General features: G+C 43.2%; 1 protein-coding gene across 2 annotated transcripts in view; it reads right to left on the bottom strand.

The window, feature by feature from the left end:
• Positions 1–25,362, bottom strand: part of LOC139532204 (neuroligin-4, X-linked-like) — a 77,797-nt gene that overhangs the window by 51,459 nt on the left and 976 nt on the right. Inside the window, exons 2-3 of one of the 2 annotated variants that reach the window (XM_071329521.1) lie at positions 19,984–20,764; positions 6,593–6,652 (exon numbers count right to left, since the gene is read on the bottom strand). In XM_071329521.1, coding sequence (XP_071185622.1) covers positions 6,593–6,652; positions 19,984–20,491 — 568 coding nt within the window. In that variant the 5' untranslated portion in view covers positions 20,492–20,764. The remainder of the gene's footprint in view (positions 1–6,592; positions 6,653–19,983; positions 20,765–25,362) is intronic. The other variant, XM_071329522.1, reaches the window with a different exon arrangement.

Below are 25,362 nucleotides of genomic sequence, written 5' to 3'. Positions count from 1 at the left end.
CTATGGGTCCAGCATCGCAGAAGTCATAGCTCGACATTCTACCACTGCTTTTCACATTCTACCTGCTTAGGACATGGTGGAGAAGCAATGAGTTGGTGGAGAAATCAATGACTTGGGGAAGGAGGGATTTTCAAGGATTTCCTTACTTCAACACAAACAATTAAAGGTGTTCTTCTAGTCTCTGGGTATAAATACTATACAGTGCAAACCAACCTTATCTAAACCTCAATTTACAGTGCATTCGGAAAGTACTCAGACCCCCTGACTTTTTACACATTTTGTTACGTTACAGCCTTATTCTAAAATGGATTTATTGTTTTTTTCCCTCATCAATCTACACAAAATACCCCACACCGACAAAGTAAAACTGTTTTTTATCATTTTTTGTGCCACTCAAGGACATTCAAAGACTTGCCCCGAAGCCACTTCTACTTTGTCTTTGCTGTGTGCTTAGCGTCGTTGTCCTGTTGGAAGTTGAACCTTCACCCTAGTTTGAGGTCCTGAGCGCTCCGGAGCAGGTTTTCATCAAGGATCTCTCTGTACTTTGCTCTGTTCTTCTTTCCCTCGATCCTGACTAGTCTCCCAGTCCCTGCCGCTGAAAAACCACCCCACAGCATGATGCTGCCACCACCATAGGTGCTTTAGGTGCCTTTTGGCAAACTCCAAGCGGGCTGTCATGTACCTTTCAATGACCGTCGGCCAATCTACCATAAAAGCCTGATTGGTGGAGTGCTGCAGATGGTTGTCCTTCTGGAAGGTTCTCCCATCTCCACAGAGGAACTCTGGAGCTCTGTCAGAGTGACGATCAGGTTCTTGGTGACCTCCCTGACCAAGACCCATCTCCCCAGATTGCTCAGTTTGACCAGGCAGCCAGCTCTAGGAAGAGTCTTGGTGATTCCAAACTTCTTCCATTTAAGAATGATGAGGCCACTGTGTTCTTGGGGAACTTCGTTGCTGCAGAAATGTTTTGGTACCCTTCCCCAGATCTGTGCTTCGACACAATCCTGTCTCGGATAAAAGTAGCCTTTCCAAATCATGTCCATTCAATTGAATTTACCACAGGTGGACTCCAATCAAGTTGTAGAAACATCTCAAGGATGATCAATGGAAACAGGATGCACCTGAGCTCAATTTCGAGTCTCATAGCAAATGGTCTGAATACTTATGTAAATAAGTGTTTCTGTTTTTTTATAAATTTGCAAACATTTCTAAAAACCTGTTTTCGCTTTTTCATTATGGGGTATTGTGTGTAGATTGATTATCATTTTTTGTTTTATTTAATACATTTTAGAATCAGGCTGTAATGTAACAAAATGTGGAAAAGGGAAAGGGGTCTGAATGCTTTCCAAATGCACTGTATATGCGAAAGTATGTGGACACCCTTTCAAATTAGTGGATTCGGCTATATCAGCCACACCCATTGCTGACAGGTGTATAAAATCGAGCACACAGCCATGCAATCTCCATAGACAAACGTTGCCAGTAGAATTGCATTACTGAAGAGCTCAGTGACTTTCAACGGTGCACCGTCATAGGATACCACCTATCCAACAAGTCAGTTGGAAACATTTCTGCCGTGCTAGAGCTGGTCAACTGTAAGTGCTGCTATTGTGAAGTGGAAACGTCAAGGAGCAACAACGGCCTTGTATTGGTAGGCCACACAAGCTCACAGAACGTGACCGCCGAGTGCTGAAGCGCCTAGTGAGTAAAAATCATGTGTCCTCGGTTGCAACACTCCCTACCGAGTTCCAAACTGGCTCTGGAAGCAACGTCAGCACAATAACTGTTAGTCTGGAGCTTCATGAAATGAGTTTCCATGGCCGAGCAGCCTCACACAAGCCTAAGATCACCACGTGCAATGCCAAGCGTCAACTAGAGTGGTGTAAAGCTCGCCGCCATTGGACTCTTGAGCAGTGGAAACGCGTTCTCTATCGTAATTAATCATGCTTCATCATCTGGCAGTCCGACGGACGAATCTGGGTTCGGCGGATGCCAGGAGAACACTACCTGCCGGAATGCATAGTGCTAACTGTAAAGTTTGGTGGAGGAGAAATAATGGTCTGGGGCTGTTTCTCGTGGTTTTCGGCTAGGCCCCTTAGTTCCAGTGAAGGTATAAAGATCCCTGAACTCAAGAACATCGAACACATTCTGGATGAACTGGAACGCCAACTGCCAACCAGACCTAATTATCCAACATCAGTGACCGGCCTCACTAATGCTCTTGTGGCTGAATGAAAGCAAGTCCCCACAGCAATGTTCCAACATCTAGTGGAAAGCCTTTTCAGAAGAGTAGAGGCTGTTATAGCAGAAAAGGGGGGACCAACTCCATATTAATGCCCATGATTTTGGAATGAGATGTTCGACGAGCAGGTGTCCACAAACGTTTGACCTTGTAGTGTATCTCGTAAATATCTACTACACTGGCTGAACAAGTGGGGTTATACATCATCCGTGACCATATCATCAGGGCTCTATGTAATTCTTCAAAATGTCACCAAGGATGAGAGCATCAACGATGGAACATCATAGCACGGCCCCTCCACAGGATTGGATAACAGTCAATGTGAATGTGCGTATGTGTGACTCACCAATGTATTTTGGAGTATGTATGATGATCCTCAACGTGAGTATGTGTGAAATAATGTTAGCCAGCGTGTACAGCGATGTAAACGTGTGTGTACTGCAATGCTATTTCAAACCATGGAATTCCAAATAAATAAGATTCCACTTGGTCTAGTGTTGCAGGGGCCAAACTATTGGTCATGGAAGCAGGCAGCGGGCTGAACAAGTCAGGGTTTACCCAGCCATGACCCGAACTATGTAATTGGTATTCAACCAAGGCCTTCTCAGTACACTCCGATTATTGGTTTCTGTTGGATCCGCCATTGGCTGCTGCTGCAAGGGGGCGGGCCAGCTGCCTGGCTGGCCTCTAGGTCACATTGCTTCTGCCTCCGCAGGCTTGGCAGTGAGTAGCAGGGCCTATGGGCAGACAGACGACTGCCTTGCATTGGAGCTCAGCTGAGTGTGTGTGGGTGCGTATGTGTACGCTTGTGTGCGTGCCACGCGTGCGTGTGTTTATATCGCTTCCCCTCCTCCGCAAAAAAACCCCACCAATATATAGAAAGGAGAGGTGATAAACAACCCACGGTGGTAATTAATCTCCGCTGTGTTCTGAGTGGGCGCCTAGTGCTACGACAATGTGAATGTATCTATTAGCACCAGCCTAGCCTGTGCAGTGTGTAGCCTGCAGTCTGCTGTTGTGGCCGAGGCCTTCTTGAGAAGGAACCCTCCCCCTTCACCTCCGCCACGCTCCTCTTGGGCAGGCGGCCAAATACAGTGCACTTCACAGATAGACTGGGTCGACGAGACGAGTTGGAGGAAGGGTAACTAACTCATATCTTCTAACTTATTTAACGGGCCACTTTCTCCATTCCACGCTGAGGTTCTTACTTGTATTCGTTGGTAGGATAGGAGCTGCTGAAACCAAGTGGAACATTCCAGATGCACATTAAACAAGAGGGGCAGTACATAAAGTGGTCAGTGGCTCCAGTCTAAAACAGATACTGATCTGATGCAGGCTCTTCTTTAAAGCTAGGCTCTGAGTTCTATGTTCTGAGATGGAATTTGGCGGGCCTTCGATCGAACAGAGAAGGCAAATTGGCTGTCACTCTACATCTCGAATGTTGACTTGCTCTGGGGAGGTTGGACTGGAGGAGATTAAGACAGAGAAGCAACTTTGATCCATTCCAAAAGAGCATGACAGATTTTTAGGAGCATGGTTTTAATTTTTGATCGTTTCGGGAAGGGGTTGTCTTAGGGTCTCCTTGTCCCAGCGTGTCCCCATCCGGTCACTGCAGTGCACTTAAAACAGAGAAATAGAGAGAGAGGGAGAGGGAAGAGAGAGTGGAGACAGAGATGAGGGAGAGAGAGTGCCATGAAAGAGAGAGAGAAGAGAGAAGAGAACACCTCTCTCTCTCTCTCTCTATTCTCTCTGTAGAGGAGCTGCATGGAGCTGCCTAGCTGAGAGCTGCCTGGCTGGGTGAGTCTGCAGTGAGCATGCCCTAGATATTCATCACTGCCACACCGGGCCGGGGGGATAATATATTCCTCCACGGGCACAGCGGCGCCGCACACATTACTCATCTCTACATGGTGTGGGAAGGAGGGAGAGGTGGGAGAGAGGGAGAGGAGGGAGAGGAGGGAGAGGGAGAGTAGGGAGAGAGGGATAGGTGGGAGAAAGGGGGAGAAGGGAGGGATCGAGTAGGGGGGGTCATCAGAATTTTCCATTGGTTTCTGCATTTTCCAAGTGTTAGTAATGGGATAGAGGGATGAAAGGGAGGGATGAAAGGAAGGGATGGAGGGTCGGAAGATGGCAGTTAATGGGAACAGTGAACTCCTCCAACCCCACAGTCAGACAGGAAGTAGCTGGTCACTCTTCCTGTTCCTGTTTGATAGAGCTGGGTCATAATCATGAGAGGACATTGTAGCAAAATGTTTCACAACCATTAACTAGTGTTTCTTATTGGACAAGTTAAGGTAATCCCTCCCTGTTTCAGTACTTTTTTTTCCCAGTTTGGTGCCTAATGGATACGATCTTGCTTTAACACAATCTCTACACACGTCTCCCTGTTCCATACAGAGACCTGTCAAGGAAAACAGAAGAGGAGTTCCAAAATGAAAGCTTAGTGTCAGATGTCGCAAAGGCATTATATTAGCTACCACACTATAGAGTATTGAAGTACGTACGTACACACTCCACACCTCTAATGTACTTAGACATGCTCTCAATTACAGAGACATTTCAAATAATACCCTTTCTTACTCCAAACTAAGTCATGAAATAATAAGGATATATTTGATCGCTCATTTCAAAGTTTCCTGGAGGGCAAAAGCAAAACAACGGTTTTCAAATGCAGCCATTTAAAACTTCCAAGAGAATAGGAATACGCTTCTATCTCATTTAAGCCTGAGGTGAGTGTTTTTAGCGAGGGAACTGCAGCAGAGGAGGTGGGAGTTAGAGGAAGGAGGGACTCGGTGAGCTGCATTGCTGTGCTGTGAGCGAGGTGTGCATGCGTGCGCGTGTGTCCCTTCCGTGCGTCATGGAAATACGTCAGGTGTCTCTGCTCCGCAGCACTGCACTCTATGGCAGCAGGGTTATAACCTCAGGGGAACTGGTGGGGGGGGGGGGGGGGGGGTGTAATTCATCACCAGGGCAGACGCTCAAACAGTCAGTGAGCATCGATCCTCCGCCTGCACTGGTCGTAGCACTCCTGAAAACACAGGTGTGGGTTTGACACGGCACGGCAGTAGTTCTTAAAATCCAGGCACGTTTAGTTAGTCTGAACGTTTAGTTAACATGGTGTAGCTGTACACACAAGTACACACCGAGAGATAGATTCTCACCCAGCTGATCAGACAATACACATTGAGAAAACAGTCATAAATGCATTCGTGGTAATGATCAGTAGATTCTAAAGGTTACAATAGATCTTTCTGAAAAACCATTTGACCATTTCTGAGGGGGAACAAAAAGAAGAAAGAAACATATCTGATAATGCCAAGAGAAAAAGGTTATGAAGAAAAGGTAATGCACACCACATGCCCTTTTAGTAATCTCCCCTAATAAGGATTTTAAGGTGAACCTTATTCACAGCTTTCACTCCTACCTATCTAAGCCTATTACCATTTCACATCATCAAGGCGGCTATAAGAAGGCAATCTGGATTTATTTTTTACAGTACATCATTGAGAGGTAGAAAATGCCTAGATAAAGCCTGGTATGTACTGAGGAGATAAAAAGGGCACTTTCTAGTGTTGCAGATTTTGAGAAAGAGAACGTCAACCGTCGTAGCACAGTGATCTAAAAATGTCAGCGCTCTGCCCTTTGATTTTAAAACCATGAAGACAACCTGTGCCTTAACATCACTGAAACATTTCCCCAGTGCTTTCACTCATCTCCTAGGCATCCCCAGGTCTTTAGAGAAACATAATCGAACCACCATTTTGGGTTAATAGTACCATGCACAAGAAAGCGAGCAGAAAACATATGACAGAGATTTTGACAGAGTTACAAATGAACAAGGTTTCCAACTGTCAAAACTGAACAAACGTGGGTTAGTGTAGTGCTCATGCTTCACCGAGCAATGAAGAAAAAGAAAGAAGAAAATAAACTAAAGGGAAAACATGACTATTTAATAACTTCACCTCCGAGGAGGCCAGAGAATATACATGCAGAGTTTCAATTTAACATCTTTCACTTTGCAGCAAAGGGGGAGTGAGGGGGGAGATTTTTGTAAGTGGTGACTATTGGAGCGTACACCTCATTCCCCATTTAGAGGTGACCTTTCACCCTTAGTACACGACCTTCTGATTCGCTGTAAATTATGATCTCCATCTCCAAAGAGGAAAGAGGTTGTTAAAAAAAAGGAAGATCCCAGAGGTGCCCATTGATACGCACTTCAAGGGTTAAAAAGAGAGAGAAAAAATAAACAAAAAAATTCAGAAAAAATGTATCTATAAATAGTTTAGTTCATGCACGAATATCAGGCTTTTCTTTTTTTGGGGTCAAAAATGTAAAAAGACAGAAAAATACCTTTGTCTTCGTCACCATCATTATTGGTGAAATCACCGCCTTGACTGTTTGAGTTGGCTCCTACGGTCAACAACAGGAGGGAGAAAAGTAGAGGGGATGAGGGGAGACAGGCTCTTATAAAAACCCAAACATTTTTTGGGGGGTGGAAACATATTCATTCTAACAGTAAGTGAGTCAACCAATTGGATAGCATGACATACAAAATTAGGAGCACCAACACAGTATTCTAATAAGAACTTTTCACAAAACACAGCTGTTTAGTACAGGTAAGTATATCTAATGAACAACTCGCCTTCCTATTAGACAATAGATATGGTGGCCCTAAAGGGCATAGGAGCTTTTACAATGAATTGCCCCTTAGGGACATTGTTGTCATGACGTTTCCCTGTTGGGTGAGGTTTATGACCCCCCCATAAATACCTTTCCCCCTTTTCTCTCCACTCTACAGAATGGACTCTTGGAAAGCCCTGTGTTACCACAGAGAAAGTATAGTAACATCAAAAGGTTGGGGAATGGAACAATATTTCCCTTTCTCAACCAGTTGAAAGTGTCAGTTGATACTTAAAGAATATGATGTCAGATCAGTTGTTGTCTGGGACATTATATCTGATGATAGGACGACATAAATTGAATCTTGGAAAGTCTACACATTCTAGTTATCAGATTCACATGAAATTGTTGTGCAATTTAAATGTTTAAAGATTAAACTATTTGTGAGAAGATGAAATGTGATTTTATCTCCTAAATGAGAGAATTGTTTTCATAAGTAAACTTATGCTCACTCAGTGGCCACGCCCAAGTGAACAGATATTGGTTGGAGAGGGATGAAACATATCCTTCTCTTCCCCAGTACAAAAGCCCCCGTGACCTAAATTCACATTGGACTAAGCAAACCCCGGTGTGAGCTGTGGTTGCAAAGGGTTGAACAACTACTCTATCTAACAAAATGTACATGAGACCAGATCACGTGGAGGTGACGATCACCACGCTGGAATGGTGAATTTCGACTAGACCAGCCAGAATACAGCAAGAGCTGATTATGGCAACTTGGTATGAACGTTTAACTATTATTCACTAAAGAAGAAGTGATACATCCTAAAAGTCGAATGATCAGGTTCAGCTATAAACGTACGTGGCCCAAGAAAAAACAGACAATCTCCTAAGAACGACAGGACACTTCAACGCATCCACTCTACAACACTACGACCAGAAAGATTCTTCAAAGGACAATGGCGAGCTCTGCTGGGTAAACCAGTCTTCCATCTCTATATAAATGAATGCTTCCGTGGTGCCCCAGGCTATTAATGGTTTAATTGTTGCATGGTTTAATTCAATCACGTAATCAATTAAACGTGAGGTAATCGATTTGATAAAATAGCATGTCATATAATTTAATCATAGTCAGAGACACGATACTGTATAGACTACATCCCTCACACTAGGGCAGAAATCACAACAACATACTAAGAACTCATGCGAAGGACACTGATAAGTAGAGAACAGAACATCAAGGCTAATCAAGTCCACTCCAATATTCCTCCTAAATTGGATCAAGGATCAAATATAATCAGATTCTATCACTAACTCATCAAATATCCCGAGGTCAAATTCCATGTTTAAAAAATTTAAATCACCAAATGCTATGCGAGTGTTGTCCCTTGCCTTCATATAAGACGTGGTAGACTGGTAAGGTCCACACCAAATCAAATCATATTTTATTGGTCACATACACATGGTTAAGCAGATGTTAATGCGAGTGTAGCGAAATGATTGTGCTTCTAGTTCCGACAGTGTAGTAATATCTAACAAGTAATCTAACAATTCCCCAACAACTACCTAATACAGACAAATCTAACGGGGTGACTGAGAATATGTATATATAAATATATGGATGAGCGATGGCCGAGCGGCATAGGCAAGGTGCAATAGATGGTATAAAATACAGTATACAGTCGTGGCCAAAAGTTTATTGAATGACACAAATATTAAGTCTGCTGCCTCAGTTTGAATGAGGGCAATTTGCATATACTCCAGAATGTTATGAAGAGTGATCAGATGAATTGCAATTCAATGCAAAGTCCCTCTTTGCCATGCAAATTAACTGAATCCCCCAAAAACATTTCCACTGCATTTCAGCCCTGCCACAAAAGGACCAGATGACATCATGTCAGTGATTCTCTCATTAACACAGGTGTGAGTGTTGACGAGGACAAGGCTGGAGATCACTCTGTCATGCTGATTGAGTTCGAATAACAGACTGGAAGCTTCAAAAGGAGGGTGGTGCTTGGAATCATTGTTCTTCCTCTGTCAACCATGGTTACCTGCACGGAAACACGTGCCGTCATCAATGCTTTGCACAAAAAGAGCTTCACAGGCAAGGATATTGCTGCCAGTAAGATTGCACCTAAATCAACCATTTATCGGATCATCAAGAACTTCAAGGAGAGCTGTTCAATTGTTGTGAAGAAGGCTTCAGGGAACTACCAGTACAGAGCTTGATCAGGAATGGCAGCAGGCAGGTGTGAGTGCATCTGCACGCACAGTGAGGCGAAGCATTTTGGAGGATGGCCTGGTGTCGAGAAGGGCAGCAAAGAAGCCACTTCTCTCCAGGAAAAACATCAGGGACAGACTGATATTCTGCAAAAGGTACAGGGATTGGACTGCTGAGGACTGGGGTGAAGTCATTTTCTCTGATCAATCCCCTTTCCGATTGTTTGGGGCATCCGGAAAAAAGCTTGTCCGGAGAAGACAAGATGAGCGCTACCATCAGTCCTGTGTCATGCCAACAGTAAAGCATCCTGAGACCATTCATGTGTGGGGTTGCATCTCAGCCAAGGGAGTGGGCTCACTCACAATTTTGCCTAAGAAAACAGCCATGAATAAAAAATGGTACCAACACATCCTCCAAGAGCAACTTCTCCCAACCATCCAGGAACAGTTTGGTGACAAACAATGCCTTTTCCAGCATGATGGAGCACCTTGCCATAAGGCAAAAGTGATAACTTAGTGGCTCGGGGAACGGGTGAGGCGGGTGGACAAACAAGAGAGGCGGGTGGACAAACAAAAACCCACAAATTCTGACAAACTCCAAGCATTGATTATACAAGAATGTGCTGCCATCAGTCAGGATGTGGCCCAGAAGTTAATTGACAGCATGCCAGGGCTGATTGCAGAGGTCTTGAAAAAGAAGGGTCAACACTGCAAATATAACTCTTTGCATCAACTTCATGTAATTGTCAATAAAAGCCTTTGACACTTATGAAATTCTTGTAATTGTACTTCAGTATTCCATGGTAACATCTGACAAAAAGTCTAAAGACACTGAAGCAGCAAACTTTGTGGAAATTAATATTTGTATCATTCTCACAACCTTTGGCTACGACTGTATACATATGATATGAGTAATGTAAGATATGTAAACATTACTAAAATGGCATTATTTAAAGTGGCATTGTTTAAAGTGACTAGTGATCCATTAATTAAAGTGGCCAGTGATTGGGTCTCAATGTAGGCAGCAGCCTCTCTGAATTGCTGTTTAGCAGTCTGATGGCCTTGAGATAGATAAAAGCTGTTTTTCAGTCTCTTGGTCTCAGCTTTTATGCACCTGTACTGACCTCGCCTTCTGAATGGTAGCTGTGTGAACATGCAGTGGCTCGGGCGGTTGTTGTCCTTGATGATCTTTTTGGCCTTGCTATGACTTAGGATGCTGTAGGTGTCATGGAGGGCAGGTAGCTTGCCCCCGGTGATGTGTTGTGCAGACCGCACCACACTCTGGAGAGCCTTGCAGTTAGTGCAGTTGCCGTACCAGCCCGACAGGATGCTCTCGATTGTGCATCTGTAAAGATTTGACAGGGTTTTGGGTGACAAGCCAACTTTCTTCAGCCTCCTGGGGTTGAAGAGGTACTGTTGCGCCTTCTTCACCACACTGTCTGTGTAAGTGGACCATTTCAGTTTGTCTGTGATGTGTACGCCAAGGAACTTAAAACGTTCCACCTTCTCCCCTGCTGTCCCTTCGATGTGGATAGGGGGGTGCTCCCTCTGCTGTTTCCTGAAGTTCACAACCATCTCCTTTGTTTTGTTGACGTTGAGTGAGAGTTTGTTTTCCTGACACCACACTTCGAGTGCCCTCACCTCCTCCCTGTAGGCTGTCTCGTCATTGTTGGTAATCAAGCCCACTACTGTTGTGTCGTCTGCAAACTTGATGATTGAGTTGGAGGCGTGCATGGCCACGCAGTCGTGGGTGAACAGGGAGTACAGGAGGGGGCAAAGCACGCAACCTTGTGAAGCCCCAGTGTTGAGGGTCAGCGAAGTGGAGATGTTGTTTCCTACCTTCAACACCTGGGGGCGGCCCGTCAGAAAGTCCGGGACCCAATTGCACAGGGCGGGGTTGAGACCCAGAGCCTCCAACTTGATGATGAGCTTGGAGGGTACTATGGCATCGAATGCTGAGCTGTAATCAACGAACAGCATTCTTACATAGGTATCCCTCTTGTCCAGATGGGATAGGGCAGTATGCAGTGTGATGGCGATTGCATCGTCTGTGTACCTGTTGGGGCAGTATGTAAACTGAAGTAGGTCTAGGGTGGCCGGTAAGGTGGAGGTGAAATGATCCTTGACTTGTCTCTCAAAGCTCTTCATGATGACAGAAGTGAGTGCTACGGGGCGGTAGTCATTTAGTTCAGTTATCTTTGCCTTCTTGGGTACAAGGAACAATGGTGGCCATCTTGAAGCATGTGGGGACAGCAGACTGGGATAGGTAGCAATTGAATATGTCTGTAAATACACCAGGCAGCTTGTCTGCGCATGCTCTGAGGACGCAGCTAGGGATGCTGTCTGGGCCAGCAGCTTTGCGAGGGTAAACATGTTTAAATGTTTTCCTCACATCGTCCACGGAGAAGGAGAGGGGGGGCCCACTCCTTGTTAGCTTCTAGGCGCCTTTAATCTCAATTTCCGCCTGAATGACGTGCCCAAAGTAAACTGCCTTTAGCTCTGGCCCTGAAACCAGGATATGCATATATTTGGTACCATTGGAAAGAAAACACTTTGAAGTTTGTAGAAATGTTTAAATAATGTAGGAGAATATAACACAATAGATATGGTAGGAGAAAATCCAAAGAAAAACCATCCTCTTAGAAATGAGAAACATCCTCTTAGAAATGCAAGAGAAAGCTCATATTGTAAAATAGCTCCCTGGTTTCAATTTCCATGGCTTCCACAGGGTATCAGCAGTCTATGTTCAAGGTTTCAGGCTTGTAACTTCAAAATCGAATAAGAAATAACAGTTTTTGTATGATGACACACTTGGAAATCCGTGTCTTTGTGCGCCATGATGAAGTTGCGCACCTGCTAAAATCGGTTTCCTATTGAACATACTTCTTTCTAAAAAAAATATTATAGTTTGATTACATTTTAGGGTGTCTGAGGAGTAAATAGAAACGTATTTTGACTTGTTGAAACACAGTTTAGGGGAAGATTTTTGGATTCCTTTCTCTGCAAGTTGAACGAGTGGATTACTCCAATTGATGGCGCCAACTAAACAGACTTTTTGGGATATAAAGAAGGATTTTATCTAACAAAACGACATGTTATAGCTGGGACGCTTTGGATGACAAATCAGAGGAAGATTTTCAAAAAGTAAGTGAATATTGAATCTTTATATGTGAATGTATGAACCCTGTGCCGGTGGAAAAATATTTTTATGTGGGGCGCCGTCCTCAAACAATCGAATGGCATGTTTTCGCTGTAATAGCTACTATAAATCAGACAGTGCAGTTAGATTAACAACATTTGTAGCTTTCAGCCTATATAAGACACTTATATGTACCTAAATGTTTCAAATCCATACTAACTATTTGAATTTATTTGAAATACGCGCTCTCCAGTTTCACTGGAAGTTGTCCTGCTAGCGGGACACCGATTCTTAAGAGGCTTAGCGGGCCGTGACGGTGGCACTGTATTATCCTTAAAGCGGGCAAAGAATGCGTTTAGTTTGTCTGGAAGCGTGAAGTCGGTGTCCGTGACGTGGCTGGTCTTCTTTTTGTAGTCCGTGATTTCCTGTAGACCTTGGTGTCTGAGCCGTTGAATTACGTCTCCACTTTGTCCCTGTACCGGCATTTCGCTTGTTTGAATGCCTTGCGGAGGGAATAACTACACTGTTTATTTTCAGCCATATTCCCAGACCTCTTTCCATGGTTAAATGAGGTGGTTCGCGCTTTCAGTTTTGCGCCAATGATGCCAGTTTCTGGTTAGGGTAGGTTTTAATAGTCACAGTGGGTACAACATCTCCAATGCGCTTCCTTATAAATTCACTCACCGAGTCAGCGTATATATCGATGTTGTTCTCTGAGGCTGACCGGAACATATCCCAGTCAATGTGATCAAAACAATCTTGAAGCATGGATTCTGATTGGTCAGACCAGCGTTGAATGGTTCTAGTATTCGGAGCATGTGACAAATGACATTCGATTTGATTTAGTAGTGTTATGACCTCATGACCTTAGAGACACTGAGGTGATTTCCCTCGCCAACCCGGTAACAGTGTGCGAAATATGAATACGGGTGTTGTATGGTTTGTATATATTCTGTACTGTCGTGTGCAGGTAGTGTTAGACCCCTTCTCTACAGGGGTCTGATTGGGGTCTTATGCTGTTTGAGGTGGGCGTGTTGTTAAATTTAGATGACGTGATTAGCCATTGCTAGATCTTCAACTGGACCTTTAGCCTGCTGTGGTGTGAGAATACCTGGTTGATAATAGACTTCATTCTCAGATAAGCACTGCAGATCGACTCACTGACAGACCCATCAGAGTAATAATGATGATCATTAAGATTAAGACAGCTGAGACAGGAGTAGCATCCTGTAACATTGAGTAGCCACTTTGCTGGTCTTAGACTGTGGTTGCATCCCACCCGCCTTCAAGAAAAACCACATGATTTGACATGTGAAAACTTATTTCTGGAACACTTTGTATCACACTGGGCACACACGTGGAACCAACGTGCAATAGACGTCGAATTGACATCTGTGCCCAGTGGGATGTGATCACATGTTTTCACGTGTAGTTTCACATGTAGTTTCACAGTGTCGCTTTACATGTTGTCACGTTATCACAATAACTTCACATAAGATCACGTGATCACATGAAAACATGTGTTTTTGGAACACTTCACGTGAAATTCATGTGATCTTTCCATAAGGGTCTATCCTCTATATAGTGCACTACATTTGACCAAAGCCCTATAGGCCCTGGTGACAAGTAGTTAACTATATAGGGTATCGGATGCCAATTGGATTGCATTCTAGTACCAATTAAAATATTATCTCATTTCAAGAAAGCAACAAATATTGCTATGATAACTGTTTGTTTTGACACTATGTTGGTCTGCTATCTCTGAGGCTCTAGATCGCTAGCTGGTTGGTACATAATGAGGCCTAAGGCTTAACACACACGCACACACAACTGAACAGGCCTGTAATCTCACGGTTAACGGTATCTCAAGCTGTACAAACAAAGGCAAGTGGCATGTCAGTTTAACGCAGCAAAGCATAAACTCCCACATCTGTCCTGTACAGAATGTCCATACACACACCCACACACGTGCACATACACATGCATGCACTCGCGCACACACTCACTGTACGGCCATCAGACAGACACCGAGCACATCTGTCAGAACAGATGAAAGAAGAATCCAGTCTCTGTGTTTGACTGAGTTTTGGTTTGTTGGTTGCCCTTGAAAAAGTCAAAGGGAAAACTGAGAGCATGCAGAGTTGTCCAAGGCTGAATCCCGAATGGCACCCCATTCCATATAGTGCACTACTTTTGACCAGAGCCCTCTTCCTCTTCCCTAAATAGGCACCTTATTCCCTATTAGAGGTTGACCGATTATGATTTTTCAACACCGATACCGATACAGATTATTGGAGGACCAAAAAAAGCCGATACCGATTAATCGGCCGATTTTTTAAAATGTATTTATTTATTTGTAATAATGACAATTACAACAATACTGAATGAACACTTTTATTTTAACTTAATATAATACATCAATAAAATCAAATTAGCCTCAAATAAATAATGAAACATGTTCAATTTGGTTTAAATAATGCAAAAACAAAGTGTTGGAGAAGAAAGTAAAAGTGCAATATGCAATATTAAAAGCTAACTTTTAAGTTCCTTTCTCAGAACATGAGAGCATATGAAAGCTGGTGGTTCCTTTTAACATGAGTCTTCAATATTCCCAGGTAAGAAGTTTTAGGTTGTAGTTATTATAGGAATTATAGGACTATTTCTCTCTATACCATTTGTATTTCATATACCTTTGACTATTGGATGTTCTTATAGGCACTTTAGTATTGCCAGTGTAACAGTATAGCTTCTGTCCCTCTCCTCGCCCCTACCTGGGCTCGAACCAGGAACACATCGACAACAGCCACCCTCGAAGCATCGTTACCCATCACTCCACAAAAGCCGCGGCCCTTGCAGAGCAAGAGGAACAACTACTTCAAGGTCTTAGAGCGAGTGACGTCACCGATTGAAACGCTATTAGCGCACACTCCGCTAACTAGCTAGCCATTTCACATCGGTTACACCAGCCTAATCTCGGGAGTTGATAGGCTTGAAGTCATAAACAGCTCAATGCTTGAATGAATGCTGCTGCCTACCACCGCTCAGTCAGACTGCTCAATCAAATATCAAATCATAGACCTAATTATAACATAATAACACACAGAAATACGAGCCTTAGGTCATTAATAAGGTAAAATCCGGAAACCATCATTTCGAAAACAAAACGTTTATTCTTTCAGTGAAATACGGAACCATTCCGTATTTTATCTAACGGGTGGCATCCATAAGTCTAAATATTCCTGTTACATTGCACAACCTTCAATGTTATGTAATAATTACATAAAATTCTGGCAAACTAGTTCGCAACGAGTCAGGCGGCCCAAACTGTTGCATATACCCTGACTCTGCGTGCAATGAACGCAAGAGAAGTGACACAATTTCCCTAGTTTAATATTGCCTGCTAACCTGGATTTCTTTTAACTAAATATGCAGGTTTAAAAAAAATATACTTCTGTGTATTGATTTTAAGAAAGGCACTGATGTTTATGGTTAGGTACATTCGTGCAACGATTGTGCTTTTTCCGCAAATGCGCTTTTGTTAAATCATCCCCCGTTTGGCGAAGTTGGCTGTCTTTGTTAGGAAGAAATGGTCTTCACACAGTTAGCAACGAGCCAGGTGGCCCAAACTGCTACATGTACCCTGACTGTTGCACAGAACGCAAGAGAAGTGACACAATTTCCCTAGTTAAAAGAAATTCATGTTAGCAGGCTATATTAACTAAATATGCAGGTTTAAAAATATATACTTGTGTATTGATTTTAAGAAAGGTGTTGATGTTTATGGTTAGGTACACATTGGTGCAACGACAGTGCTTTTTTCGCTTATGCACTTGTTAAATCACCCGTTTGGCGAAGTAGGCTGTGATTCAATGATAAATTAACAGGCACTGCATCGATTATATACAACGCAGGACAAGCTAGATAAACTAGTAATATCATCAACCATGTGTAGTTAACTAGGGATTATGTTAAGATTGATTGTTTGTTATAAAGATATGTTTAATGCTAGCTAGCACCTTACCTTGGCTCCTTGCTGCACTCGCATAACAGGTAGTCAGCCTACCACGCAGTCTCCTCGTGGAGTGCAATGTAATCGGCCATGATCGGTGTCCAAAAATGACGATTACCGATTGTTATGAAAACTTGAAATCGGCCCTAATTAATCGGCCATTCCGATTAATCGGTCGACCTCTAGTCCTTATAGTTTACAAACTTTCGACCAGAGCCCTCTGTGGCACAATTGTGCTGCCTCATGACCTAGCCTGGAGATATTGTCCCCTCTCTGCCTGCCTGGCCTTGCCTGCCCCTCCATGCATATGACTGGCTGTCTGAATCACACACTCACAACAGACAGACTGGCAGCTAATAGCTCAGGCTCCAGTGCTGTGAACCCAACTGGCATTGGCAGGCTACTTATGCTCAGAGAAGGGCCTGTGTCTCAAATGGCTCCCCATTCCTTTTTAGTGGACATTCCCTATGGGTCCTGGTAAAAGTAGTGCACTATATAGGGAATAGGGTGCCATTTGGGAAGGGCCCAAAGAGCACGGCTCTCTCTTACACAAGCCACTCACACACGAAAAAGCATTAGAACAAGGTAAACCTACTATAACACTGTATTGAGCTGTCGTTCAAGCCCTGTCAATGTATTTGTTCTCTTTCTTCAATGCACTGTAGCTTTTCTCCCTCCTGTGTTTCTATGCAAAGGAGAATTAGATTCATAATGAAATACAATAATACAGGTTATCTGCTGCACTATCCCATTGATGGATGTGAGTCTGAAACGGCACCCTATTCCCTAATAGAACGCACTACTTTTGACCAGGGGCCATTTTGGATGTACTGTAGCCAAGGTGTGGGCCACAGCCATACACCCCTATAACCAACAAAGATCTGATAAATCACAGCTCGCCATTGAATTGTAGAGAGGCCATTATCTCTGGGAGCGCACATGAAGGTAACAAGCAGTAGATTTATTGTAATTTCTGCTTTCTATTTCTGTTCCAGTGTTGAATACTAAAACAGAACTAATGTAGGACAGTGTTCATAATTAAAGATGGAGGGAGAAAGAGATGAGGCCTGGCATGCATTCCAAATTGCACCCAATTCTCTGCATAGTACACTACTTTTGACCAGAGCCCTGTGTGCCCTGGCCAAAAGTAGTGCACTACATAGGGAAAAGGGTGCCATTTGGGACGCGGCCCTGCTGTGGTATTGTCTTCTCACTCAGAAGAGCCCTCAAGAGGCTCCCTATTCACTCTGATTAATTCACAATAAAACAGGATCACCTCCCGGGTCTCCGCAGTAGTACCCAGTCTGCAGCCACTGCAGAGGCAGATAGAGCCAGCTCCAGCAACAGCTCCAGGAGCTAGCACGCACACACACACACAAACACACACAGAGACCCTGCAGCTTTTTGTCTGCACAGACAAACATAGCACCCAAAATTAAAGTAGCTCTGGCATTAAAATACAATCCCAAATGTGCCACTTTTCACAAGCTAACCCCTGCTAGCCAAAATGGCATTCACCACCCACACTGCACAATCAAAAAGGATACAAAAGAACAGAACTTGTGCAGGTTATCAATATGTCACACCCTGATCTGTTTCACATGTCCTTGTCTCCACCCCCCTCCAGGTGTCACCCATCTTCCACACTTATCCCCTGGGTATTTATACCTGTGTTTTCTGTCTGTCTGTGCCAGTTCGTCTTGTTTGCCAAGTCAACCAGCATTTTTCTCTCAGCTCCTGGTTTTCCCAGTCTCTCTTTTTCTCGTCCTCCTGGTTTTGACCCTTGCCTGTCCTGACTCTGAGCCTGCCTGCCTGACCACTCTGCCTGCCCCTGACATTGAGCCTGCCTGCTGCCCTGTACCATTTTGGACTCTGCCCTGGCTATGAGCGCTTGCCTGTCTCCGACCTGTCCCCTTGGCTGTCCCCGACCTGCCTTTTGTCTATCCCTTGGATTATAATAAATACCAGAGCTCAAACCATCTGCCTCCTGTGTCTGCATCTGGGTCTCGCCTTGTGTCGTGATACAATATTTAACTATATATGGCGTAGTCTTTTGTACTTAAATCAGACGACACAATGGAAGGCCTTTTCTTAATCCGTCAGTCCATTTCAAGAGGACAACTATAAAACTATAAATCCTCTTTTCTGATCCTGGGCTGGCAGGATGTCTCCACATTACACAGGATTTGAAAAGGCCAACACTGAGGGCGTCTGTAAGGATGACGGGCAGCCGGCAGTATGGAGAAGAAGAAGATGAACAGAACAGGGAGAGAGTTGTCTTCCATGAAGCACTGACTGACTCCTCAAGAGGAGACAGAGCCTGTGTCCCAAATAGTGCACTACGTTTGCCATGTAGTAGGGAATAGGGGCCTGGTCAAAAGTAGTGCACTATGTAGGGAATAGGGCGCCATTTTGGGATGCAGACAAAAAGAGAGTTGTCGTCTTGACTCCTGAAGAGGAGCTGTTGAGTTTTTCCTTCAGGCCAATTACATTAAGCTAAGAACTGTAGCTTAACTTCAGTTGAGTTTTAATACATCAACATTCATGTTCTGCATTCATACATTTTAATGCCAGCAAACGTATCGCAATATACTGATACTGCCTTCATTCTGTAATTGACATCTATGAATTCAGGTTAGAAGGCATAATGTATCAAAATGAAAGATACCTGAGGCTAGTTACATTACCTGAGGGTATAATATTACCAATACACAGACCAAGGAGTTCCGATGCCTCTGTTAAACCAATGGATAGGCAGCAGCACTGTCTGTCCACGAGAATTCTAACCCTTGATCCATCCACTCCACTTCTACGTTGCTTTCCTATCACATTATTGCTAAAGCCACAATACAACAGAAATGACAGGATATAATGGATAAACTTGGACATCCTACATATTTGAGTCCAGTTACCTACATGTACATGAAAAGAGCACACGGGGATTTCAGTTCACGTCAGTGATTTATAAGAACTTTCCTTCAAATTCTCTGGAGATTGTGGAATAGTATGTCAGAGTAACGACCCAGGCTGTGCATCCGCACTGGGATTGTCAGATTATCTATCCGCTCCTGTGGTATTTAATAATCTAGCAAGAGCTCAGACTAAATGTAGCATAGAGAGGTGTAGAGTTCGGTACGAACACATTGGAGAATTCTCTTCCCATTGACCTTCATAGACCAGAAAGAGTCTGTCTCTTCAGAAGAGACAGCGACAGCGACAGCGACAGCGACAGCGACAGCAACAGTTCATGTTTGACCTTAAACATCTGTGTTCCAGTTGCACTAAGTTAACCAACTCTTTATTTTATTTTATCTTGCTGTAGGAGTCTGATAGTGGGGCCTGAAGGGGGTACGTGCATTACATCAGTGGTGTAAGTGTCAGGACTACTCTGAGTCAGGAGTGCTCACTCTAACGGGACCTCTGCACTGCACCTAATCAACGGGAGAGAAGGCAGGAGTAGGACATCCTACGCCCTCAGACAGTAGGGAGGTCTAAATATCTCTTTTCTCTCTCTATTAGACCACATACAGTAGTCCACATTCATTTCAAGCCTTCAGTCAAAAAAAGCATTTTGCTCTTTGCTAAAAGTATTGCACTTTGATCAAAAGTGCACCAACGTTTCTGGTTCAAGAAGTTATCCCAGCCACTTTGAACTGCCTCAGAACAAATGGACCTGCAAAGTGAAATGCCAATGCAAACACAAAGGCAAACAGAGGATAATAAGATATTTGTGTTAATCAAGGTGTGACATACCATCCTCAGTTGGCACGTAAATGTTTAAATACAGGCAGTCCTCGTTCTGATCCTGCATATAGGTTACCACTGTATCCAAGTTCGCTGTGAACCACACCGGCAGCATATCGTTGAGTAACTTTTCCTCCAGGTACTGTGGACACACAGGGGCGAACTGGGTAGCATTCCTGATCCCAGGCCAGGACATGGGAGGCTCGGGGGGCTGGAAGCGTCTCTCCCCTGTAGGAGCCAAAGCGTACGGGATCCCCAAGTACTGCTCCACGGGCCCTAGGATCTCATTGGGCAGCGTCGTCTTTAACCCCCGCAGCTTCCCGTAATTCGTGGTGACAACAGGGTGGACTGGGGTCTGAGCCACGACCGGCAGACACACAGACGCTAACAGGAAGCCAATCCATAAGAGAAGGTAGACCTTGGATAGGTAGACCATCCCCATTCCATGGGCTATAGTGGCTCCTCCAGAGCTCCATGGAGAGGTACTGCTTCCCCCTGGCCTGGTTCCTCTCAACATGCTCCTGCTGCGGTCAGCCAAGCAGATTGTGGTCCTGGAAATTCTGGAACTCCTCTCCCACCCCCCCACAGCTCCCAGACCAATAACCTGCTCCTCAGGCTGTGATTGACAACTGACAGACAGAGCTCCAGCCAATCAGAGCAGCTTTGTGCAACTCGGTGCCCCCCATCCTAAGAGAGTGGGTCTACTTATAGATTGTTGGTTGGGAGCAGTGCCTGTATTTGTCTCCAGATGTCTCTGCTCGTCGACCCAATTCCAGCTTGGTTGGTTACCCTGCAGGGAAGACAGAATGGAACATGTAAATTAATCCTCGACACATCAAAGGCTACATACAGTATGATTTCCAAATCCCTTCCAATAGATGTCCACTTGTTGAGCATATAGCAAATATATGACTGCAAGTCCCCTCTGTGTATAATCAAAATGTGCAAGAGACGCAAGGCATGAAAATGTATCTTTCTAACAAATCAATAGCCTGGAAAAGACAACAAAATAAAAGTGTGGTTCCGAGTGGAATCAACAACAGAGATACTATATTGGCAAACTGCTTTCCTTGTGTGACATCATCGTTATGGTCAGGATAACGTTGCACATAGCAGCCGTTTCAATAAAAGAAAACTCCAAGGCTGCGTCCCGATGATTCTCTACCCATTTCCCAAAGTGTGCACTTGCACACTTGCCATTATTGAGTTAACAATGGTGGAAACTCTCTAGCCAATGATTACACCAATCCAATGCTTGCAAATTCATGACCGGAAGTGTGCAAGTACACACTTCTGGAAAAGGGGGGAGAAAAAGGATGCCGCCCAAAATTTGACAACACACACAAAAAAATACTACAGTTTACTATAGAATACTACAGTACTTACTATAGAATTCTGTAGTTAACTGTAGGATACTGTAGAAAACATTACTTCACACTGTAGTATCCCTTGATCATGTGTACTATAGTACTTAGTACTGTTGAATACTACAGTATTATCCACACACACAAAAAACTGTAGTAAATACTACAGAAGTGTCTGCAAAAACACTACAGTCCGCAAAAACACTATAAAAAACTACAATAAATACGACAGTATTTAATTTGCATATACCCTACCCATTTCTCTCTCCCATATCACAAATTGTGCCATCTGTAAGTGACAAACCTACATGCCAAGTATAAACCATATATTGTATAACCTATGATTATAGAAAAGAGAATAAGCTCTGAAATCTCTGTTCAGAACCCAATTCTACCTACTTCCAGGTTATGGAAAATGTGCTTACAGTGTATAGCATTTCTCCAGTAGGTTTCCTCGAGGAAAAAGCCCCCCACTACTATGTAAAATATAATAAAACAAAAACACTATACTAAATACTACAGTAATGTCCCCAAACACACTAGAGTAAATATTACAGTATACCGCACTACAGTCCGAAAGAACACTATAGTAATTACTATAGTACATACTAGTCTTTTTTTACTACAGTATTTATACTATAGTAAACTGTAAATACTACAGTATTCACTGTAATGTTTTGGAGGACTTCAGTCGCAAAAATACTACAGTGAATACTACAGTAAAGTCCTCAAACACTACAGTGAATACTATTGTATTCCTACCATAGTATATACACTATAGTATATTTTTTTTCATATGGGAAGGTGCCTAATCACTACACAGTGTAGGAAACATTCCCTCATGGTTATCCATATAAAACCAGAGCACCCCATTCACAAAACTAGCCTACTTAGGTCCTCCTACACTTCAATACAACCTATAAGTATTCTGTTAGTAGTATCATAGCCAAGCAAGGGGGGATATACTCCAGTCTACTGAGTAGATTATTTCTCTTAGGGTACTTTACTCCACCAAGGAGCTTACGTGTGAACCCTCATGAATAGGAGATAGGAGCTATAGGAGGTGGCCGGTTAAGAAGCCTCTCACAGACATTTGTGTCAGAAGCGGATGGCTTATGCATGCAGCAGGTAATTTCATTTCGGGGGAGGAAGAAGAGACTCTCCTCTCTCGCCTCATTCCGCTACATGCCCTCGGATGGTGTTGAGACTGAGACGATGGTGGTCTGCTAGTCAAATCAGGGACGTCGATGAATTACTTTCCCACTCTTGTAACACAGCATGGCAATGATACTCACACTGCCAGGGGGGGATTACATCTGATGCCTAACTGCCATTGTTGACTTCCTATGTTCTGTTTGACATCAAAAATGGAATAATTCAATAAATAAGTGAAAGTTTAATGTGAGAAACAGAAACAGAATCTAAACAAAGACAGGATAAAGAATGTGATCCAAGAATATGGTCCAGTTTAATGTTAATTGAGGAAATAATAAGATGGAATGGACTATGTTCATATATTTCAGCAGTTCCTGTATAAATGAAATACATTCAGTCTGCCTCTTTACCAGTAACACACAAGAAAGAGTGTGTTCTCTTCTCACTCTCTGTATGATTACAAGAGATTAGTCTTTTAAATTTCAATAAAGGCTGAATCCATCATTTGCATTTTAATTATTACAGAACATGTGGTTCAGGGAGCTGTATCTCCTCACTGAAGTAGGTAGTCGGTAGAAAATGTTGTAACACTCTTCAGGTCCCAATGTCCTTGAACGGACAAAAAATAAAACATCACTATGTGACGTCCAAAATGGCACCCTATTCTGTATATAGTGCACTACTTTTGACCAGGGCACATTGGGAATAGGGTGCCATTTGCGACGCGCAAAACAAAATTCAACATGAACTTTACTTGACCTTCTCATGATGCACATACAGGACATCTTTTACTGGCCTCTTAAAGATGGTGATAAACACTGCACAATAGAAAGGAAGCCAGACTTCCTCCCTCCCTAAAACGAGATAGAGGGCCAACAGAGACCCCTGACAACCAATAAAGGAATGATATTTATCAACGTTGACAGTACTGAACACAAAGATATTGTCAACCGCTGAGCCCACACTGGAAAAAAGTGTGTGTGTGTGTGTGTGTATGTGCGTGTGCGTGCATGTGGGTACATTTGTAATGATAGTTTTGTTGACAATTCATGTTGAACTTGGACAGAGCAGACACTTGTTTTGTTTTTTTTTAAACAGGATTGATTTGATAAGGATAGATCATGACGTTGTGAGACTGTAATAACCTTGCTCTACGTAGCCATGCCAGCAGACATGGGTAAAATGTGTCTTCCAGTAACATCCAAATATACATGGATACGTGGAACAAAGTTGTTGAACTACTGAACTTTACTTCAGTAGGCTAACACAGTGTAGGTCCTGTGTGGCTCAGTTGGTAGAGCATGGCACTTGCCAGAGTTGTCGGTTTGATTCCCACTGTGGCTACCCATACAGAAATGTATGCAGGCACAATAGTCACTTTGGAGAAAAATGTTAGCTAAAGGATGTATAATTGTATATTACAATAATACAGTTGTTTTATGCAGTCTTACAGTGAATGACTATGCCTAACATTGGATTGCAAATTGAAATGCTGCACAGAATATTTGGAGAGGCAGGTCTACGTTCTATTTTGACACTTATGCCATATTATAACCAGGATGTCACCCATAGGCCTGTCACCCATAGGCCTATTCTTGAGGGAAATTGCACTAGTGAGGTAAAATGTCTCCCAATTGTGAATCAAATGTCTTATTATCTGATGGGGAGGCCTGCCTCAAATAGGCCTATAATGATGTCACCAACTGGTAGAGCTATGATGACAGTATGTCACTCCAAATATGTAAAGTGTATTTGAAATAGGCCTAATGTTCAAATAATGTGAAAAGTAGGCCTATTTTGTAACACTTTCCATAAAGAACATACCTACGATGCTTTATAACGTCTTTTTGTGCATTAATACACTTGTAATGCATTAATACACTTATATTGTGTTATGACAACTTAGACCAATTATTTACAATAAGTATTTAGGTTGAGACCTGATGCCTCTCCAAAGCGTTCAGCCTACCATCACATCTAATCAAAATGCATGCAGGCCTACAGTATTAGGGAACAGGTGTAACCTATTGAATGTATTGGTTGTGATTGCCTTTATATTGATGTAATATTACAATTTTGACATTTCATTCATTAAAAAATAATATTGTTAAAGACTGTTACATTTCTTACAATGTCTATAATATTATTCTCAGTGTCAATTCGAATAGCGCACACCTATTTATAATCTGGCAGAAGGCAAGGGGCTGGTGGAATAGACGTGATGACAGCTTGACGAATCATTCGTAGGAGAGTGACAGCCTTCTCTCATGCTTTCCCGCCTACGTACTGTAGGTCACTGCCTACATAGACATGAGAATAGGATATCTTGCTATCCCAAAGATTAGAAATCTTAAATGGCTCACTAGAATGCAACCAATATTTTTAAAGGGTTTCCCGTGTGCAATGTAGCGGAACATAGCAGGATTCTTTAAGGTGAGTGTTCAAAACAGTAGCAAACCATTTTACCCAATTCGTCTCATCCCCAAATATCCACCAGATATCCACAGTACCATCTTGTGGTTCTCCGCTGAACTCACTCTGGTAATGTAGTGCCAGATTTCAGCCTGGATGGGAATCTGCAGTCTACAATGCACCTCGCACCTTTTAATAGGTATACGGAGGTGTTCCAATTATGCTGAATGGTGGGTCAAACACACATTCACTGCAAGACGCTCCTCTTCCATTCTAAAAGCCTGCTATTGTATGGAATCTAGATGGCAGACAGACAGTGGACCTGGCCCCTCAACACTGATGGTGAGTGTATGGTTCCAGTTGCACTCATGGCAGTCTATTTTCTTAAATGGCATTAATTATGGCATCTCCATAGCAGTGCTGCCAAGAGCCGCTTTGTCGTCTGCAGGGATTAAAT

Source organism: Salvelinus alpinus, chromosome 10 (assembly GCF_045679555.1).
Source record: "Salvelinus alpinus chromosome 10, SLU_Salpinus.1, whole genome shotgun sequence".
NCBI classification, from domain to species: domain Eukaryota; kingdom Metazoa; phylum Chordata; class Actinopteri; order Salmoniformes; family Salmonidae; genus Salvelinus; species Salvelinus alpinus.
Note: the sequence above shows the minus strand (reverse complement) of the source record. Positions and strands in the feature narration are given on the sequence as shown.